This window comes from Leptidea sinapis, chromosome 1 (genome assembly GCF_905404315.1).
Source record: "Leptidea sinapis chromosome 1, ilLepSina1.1, whole genome shotgun sequence".
NCBI classification, from domain to species: domain Eukaryota; kingdom Metazoa; phylum Arthropoda; class Insecta; order Lepidoptera; family Pieridae; genus Leptidea; species Leptidea sinapis.
The window spans coordinates 9,349,359-9,355,329 of record NC_066265.1 but is presented as its reverse complement, the minus strand read 5'-3'; the positions used below and the strand labels follow the sequence as shown (position 1 = coordinate 9,355,329).

Sequence of the window (5,971 nt, the reverse complement as noted above, 5' to 3'; positions counted from 1 at the left end):
CGGTAAAGCTATTGCATAGCATTTTTTATCAACTTATGCAATTATAATTATTTATTTATTTTATTTATGCAGTTTTTTTTGCTAAAATTAATTAAAAAAAGCAAACGTGAAGTGAGTAAAATTTAACTTGCAAGATTTGATTACAGACAGACAACGGGACAGGTGTAACTAAATTTAAATGCTTGTCATAATAATAAAAATTAAAAAACGTGATAGAAAAATAAAGAAATTAAAAAAAATCAAGACGTACTCCAGGCTCGAACCTGAGACCTTCTCCACAAAAATCATTCGTGATAACCGCCGTTCCACGACGAAATATCTATATAGATCTAGTAAGTAAGTGTTAGGTTATTTTCGTTACGGAATTTCTGGATTCGGTCTCCACGCTCAAGGCCCGCGATAGAAGCTATGCAATAGCTTAATATATAAGATAATATAAAAGTAAAGCCAAAAATGTTTTCTGGTCTTACATAAAATCTAAAAGAGGTTGCACAGTGTAATTCCACGTTCCACAGAACAACGTCTGTCGGGTCAACTAGTCTTATATAAATTATTAAATAATCAAATAGACTGTACATTAATTCTATCTAAGATTGGATTATGTGTACCACCTTATTAATCATTGTCGTATTAGTACATATCTGCCAGTACATGTACGATTTTTCAGACATTATGACTCAAATTCACCTATCAAACTTATTTCAAAGTTATATAACAGTAAATTCCATAGTAATAGTAGTATAGATATAAATTTTAATACATTTGGCACTTTTAAAAAAGCTTTTGAACCCTTCTAATTTGGATGTAAGTATAAACTTATTAAAGTAAGTATAATTTTAGTTTATAGTTTTAGTAGAAGGAAACATTCATATTGTAGTATTGGTAGTTAAATAAAATAACTTTAACTTAAAGACATAAAGCAGAGTTGGTAGTATAAAAAACATTAAAAGTGCGTTCGCAAATGATTTTACGAAATCAAAAAATGTATCATAAGTGTATCTTTATATCTGTATATGTATAAGTATTTCTATTCTAAATCTATAGTTATAGTTAGACTAAGCAAATTTCTTTCTATATGTGGAAGCTTATAATTGGCATTTAGAATTATGTTTACTTGACCGATTTGTAAATGTTGCTGTAAGCTCCCCAAATAAAATAAAATATAAAAAATATAATATAGTTTCCTATAACAGTATCGTCCAGCCTCCACAAGTAGCGCCCGTTCAGGACCAACCATCGCTACCCTCTATCGGTCCTGCGCTGCCTTTCAATTAACAAAACTGATATTATTATTATATAATGTAAGTATAAGCGATGAACCAGTAGGATATATAATATAAAATTTTGAAATATGTAAGAAGCGGACTGTCAATTCAACCGGACAGAGGACACAATTTTAATGAGATATGTCATCATCATCATCATCATCAGCCCGAAGACGTCCACTGCTGGACAAAGGGCTCCCCCAAAGATCTCCACGACGATCGGTCCTGCGCTGCCCTCATCCAACGTATTCCGGCGATCTTCACCAGATCGTCAGTCCATCTTGTGGGGAGCTTACCAACACTGCATCTTCCGGTAGGTCACCATTCGGTAACTTTACTGCCACAACGGCCATGTGTCCGTTGAACTATGTGCCCTGCCTACTGCCACTTCAGTTTCGCAATCATTTAGGCTATGTGAGTGACTTTGATTCTCCTACGGATTTCCTCATTCTCTGATTCGATCTCGCAGGGAAACTCCGAGCATAGCCCTCTCCATTGCCCTCTAAGCGACAATGAGCTTTCTCATCAGGCCAATAGTTAGCAACCACGTCTGCGTACCGTAAATCGTCACTGGCAAAACATCATCGTCTTCAGACACTGTGGTACTAGGGACAAATAAATTAAATTGTGTTTAACTATCTGGAATTATGTGTGGTTCAAATGGAAATAGTTCATTGTGATAGAGGGATGGAAAGTAGGTTATTTCAAACGAGCTGTCACTAACCCGACCCGAAGGCGAGTGTTTGAAATAGCCCACACACCCGTTTATCATGCGCCTGTTACACGACGTTTTTCAATATTATGTGGGAAATAGTAAAAATGCTAATCAAAAAATTAAATATTATGTTTATTTCAACATTCTTTCAGAAAATGGCGAGTTTTTGCAACTGGAGTTTTTTTTACAACAAAAGTAGGAAATTGTACCGCACGCTTAAACAGCCTAATCGATATTTGACAAATTTTGACGTAAAAAGTATTTTGAGAGTTCACTGCTATGACGTACGAACTCATTCAGCTTTCTTGGTCCTTTTTAATTTTATATACAAAACTACTTGAAACAAAACTTTCTAAATTGACTTTTAATTTGAAACTTATCTTTTAAAGTAATGATCGAACTCGTAAAAGAAAGTCATGACCATATAAAAGATGCCTTAAAGATTATTTTCGAATGATAGTTATAATAGATAATAGTAATTATTCTGTGGTTATATATAGCCTCTGAAAGTACACAATGTTTAACAACTGTATTGAAAAATTGTTTAGCGCATTGCTAGTCATAGTTGCTCTCCACTCACACATTGACAATTTTTTTAAATTTGTTAATCTAAAATCTATCGACGGCGTATCAATAAAATAATGGGTGGGGGGGCATTTCTTTAATTCGGTTAGACCAAAGATGGCCAACTTTTATATAATTATGATACATTAGCATTCATATGGACGCATGGCAACGATAATGTGAGGCTTACGCGCGTGCGCTACTACCATAAATATTCTGCGCGGGTCGTATAACCCTGAGCATCCGCCGATAAATTAAAAAATATTTTAAGTTTAATGCGTCGTATATATAGCTGGTGTGTAGATATCATAATCAGTCTGTACCTGCGACGCTAGCGATATCTTGATTTGATTGTTCTACCGTCAACGAAGAGCACAATGAGCTTAAAAAATAAAGTTGCAATAGTGACGGGCTCGAGTTCAGGGATTGGGGCAGCAATTGCAGTGAAGTTCAGCAGCGAAGGAGCCAAGGTTGTGCTCGTCGGTCGGAACCAAACCAAACTCAACGCAGTTGCGGTGAAGTGCAACGATCCGCTCGTCGTCAGAGCCGAGTTGGCCAATGATGATGACGTCAAACGTATTCTCGACGAAACAATACAGACGTTCGGCAAACTTGACATTCTTGTGAACAACGCTGGAATATCCTTATGTGGAAGTCTTTTCACTGGAGATCTCATGAGATCCTTGGATGAACTGTTCAAGATTAACTTCCGAGCCATTGTATATTTAACCAAGTTGGCAGCACCGTATCTCATACAAACAAAGGGAAATATTATAAATATTTCCAGTATCAGCGGACAGCGCGTTTGTCCAATTCTCGGCTTGATGATGTACTCATCGTTGAAGGCGGCATTGGACCATTTTTCCAAGCATGCGGCGCTGGAGCTGTCCCCTCACGGAGTCAGGCTAAACGTGATCAGTCCCGGACCAGTGAAGACTGATATATTAAAAAATACTGATAAATTGGAGAACACAAACACACATCACATAAGTTGGGATGAATTCGCGAGTACGACGGCGCTTCACAGAGTATCAGAACCTGAGGAGATCGCGGAATTTGCCTTCTTCCTTATCTCCGAAAACGCTAAAGGAATAACTGGGTCGGTCGTCGTCCACGATAATGGAAAAATTTTAAAGAATTGAAGAAACAATGATATGTAATCGTATATTTGCTTTATTGTGAAATAAATGTTATTCATAAAAATGGATTTGAATCTGTTGTCATTTGACGAGTCTAATTTGTAGTTAAAGAAGTTGTGGAAGGCAAACGAGTTCGATGTCATAGATAACAATTATTGCGCCATGTGAGAGTTTATTTTAAAAATTAAATAATATTGCCTTTGCTCGATCCATGTGCTCAAGCCTGTTTGGGTTGTTTTGAGCGGATTGCACGATTCGGTCCTCTCTTTGTAAAGCATTCTAGTACTCAAAACTCGATGAGTGGAGCTTCTAAAGCAGGCGCGGGTAATAATAATACCATAAAGAAAGGGGCTTAATCTAAACCGTTGAGGATTCATACAAATTTAGTACACGATCTTCATTGAATAATAAAATACATTTTTGAACGTTGGTTAGATGGCCCGTCGAATCTCGAACACGCAAGCCGCTCAAGATACAAATATATATTCCACCCGACCTTTGTCAAAATAATTCTCAATACCTATTTGTAATTCTATGATAAATATCAATCCAAGTCTTCATCACCTGCATTTTTGTTTGGTATTTTCAAGCAGCCTGCTTGTACCTAGTTCATGCTTTCTAACTTTACCCTAAGTGCTGATTTCACCCTTGATATAAAACGCGATTAGATCTCTTTGAATTAAATTTACGCCTTTACTAGTTCACAGATTAAATTCGCATTCCACCAAAACAAACTAAATCAGCTGTAGCCTAAAATTACATTTAATATATTTGATCGTGTTCAAGAGCTATCATTGTAATTATCGTTAAAGAAACGTGAACATATTATTTATAAGAATTTTTGATCTTCTTCATACTTATTGATAACAGTTTTGACAACTATTTAATGATTATTTTGTTTTTGACATGTTAACCAGTTTACGTGAACGCGTTAAAATTTTATTGGTGAAATCACTTTATCTTTATCGAGATCGAGGATGCATTGCATTTGATCTATATTAAGTAAAACTGAGTTTTATTAATCTCAGTTTGAAGTCCAAATGATTTGATTTTTCTTTAGTGTTAATTCCGCCAATTTCAACAGTGACAAAATCTGGCACGAGTCTCTCTATACTATACACAATTTTCAGTTTGAAGTGTCATTGTTGAAAACGGACCTTAAGGAGTATTGCAATCACGCGGGATACATTTTGATAACTTCGTGTTCATTAAAAGTTCTTACTTATGTATGCGATATATAAGTAATCGATTTATTACAACTAAATTGACACACCGCCATGTGCAACATATAAAGCAGTACACAATATCAGTCTGGTAATGAAAAATGTCTGCACAACTCCATTAGCTAGAAATATCTATCAACAAAAATGCTCCGGGCCAGTTCTGGAAAACGGTCATACCAGGATCTTTGGTATAGGTAGATGTATTTAAGAAACAATTGTTGTTACCAGTAAGTATCATAGTCTGCTGGTAGTCCGCTGGAGTGTCAGGCAAGTCTTATCAGTACATAGACTATAGCTACTAAAGTGCTACCAACACAACCTAAAATAAAGGATCAAAGTTTATTTATTTTGACTATGTACCATTATCTGAACCAAAAACATGATATTATAATATACCAAGTGGCGTTCAGGATTCTTGGAAAACCGAAAAATTCTGAGCGGTACTACAATTACTGCGCTCGTCACCTTGAGACATAAGATGTTAAGTCTATGCGCAGTAATTTCACTAGCTATGACACCCTTCAGACCCCCGCTTACACATTACTGCTTCACGTCACAAAAAGTACCGTTGTAGTGCCCCTAACTAGCCGACATCGAATCCAAAGATGCCTCCCACAAACGACACCTTAAATCCTGGGCCTTCCCTATTCTTTTTTTGCCACGGCCCCGGGGATGAGATGGGCATTTTAATTCTTACGCTACAGAGTATAGATAGTTCAAATACAGTACCCACGCATTCCTCTGAGGTCTTTTAACTACCGCCAAAGTCTAAGATATTGCGAGCTGTTTCTACCGCGTTAGAATTTTCGAAGTATCCATCTTTCTTGTCAAAGCTGAGTAAAAAAACAACTGGAAGTCGATAATCGATTTATCATTATATATAATTGATACTTGAATTACCATATTTGAATTTGTATGCCTGATTTTTTAAGTCAAATTTAAATGAGATGTAAAACCCAACAGAAGAATTCTATATGATCAACTTATTGAAGAGATTCTTTAACTACGTGAAATATGTTATATTGAAACATAAATCATAGACAAAAACATTTACAAAGATTGTAT

General features: G+C 35.9%; 1 protein-coding gene across 1 annotated transcript; it reads left to right on the top strand.

Moving 5' to 3' along the window:
* The first annotated feature begins 2,849 nt into the window (after positions 1-2,849).
* On the top strand, positions 2,850-3,751 carry LOC126971393 (uncharacterized oxidoreductase SERP2049-like). Its single transcript, XM_050817740.1, has one exon. It carries the CDS (start codon positions 2,922-2,924, stop codon positions 3,684-3,686), a length of 765 nt encoding a protein of 254 aa, XP_050673697.1. The 5' UTR covers positions 2,850-2,921; the 3' UTR covers positions 3,687-3,751.
* Positions 3,752-5,971: the final 2,220 nt, after the last annotated feature.

Bases quoted from the DNA above. Each gene is read 5' to 3' on its own strand.
- LOC126971393 (XM_050817740.1), top strand. From the start codon at position 2,922: ATGAGCTTAAAAAATAAAGTTGCAATAGTGACGGGCTCGAGTTCAGGG.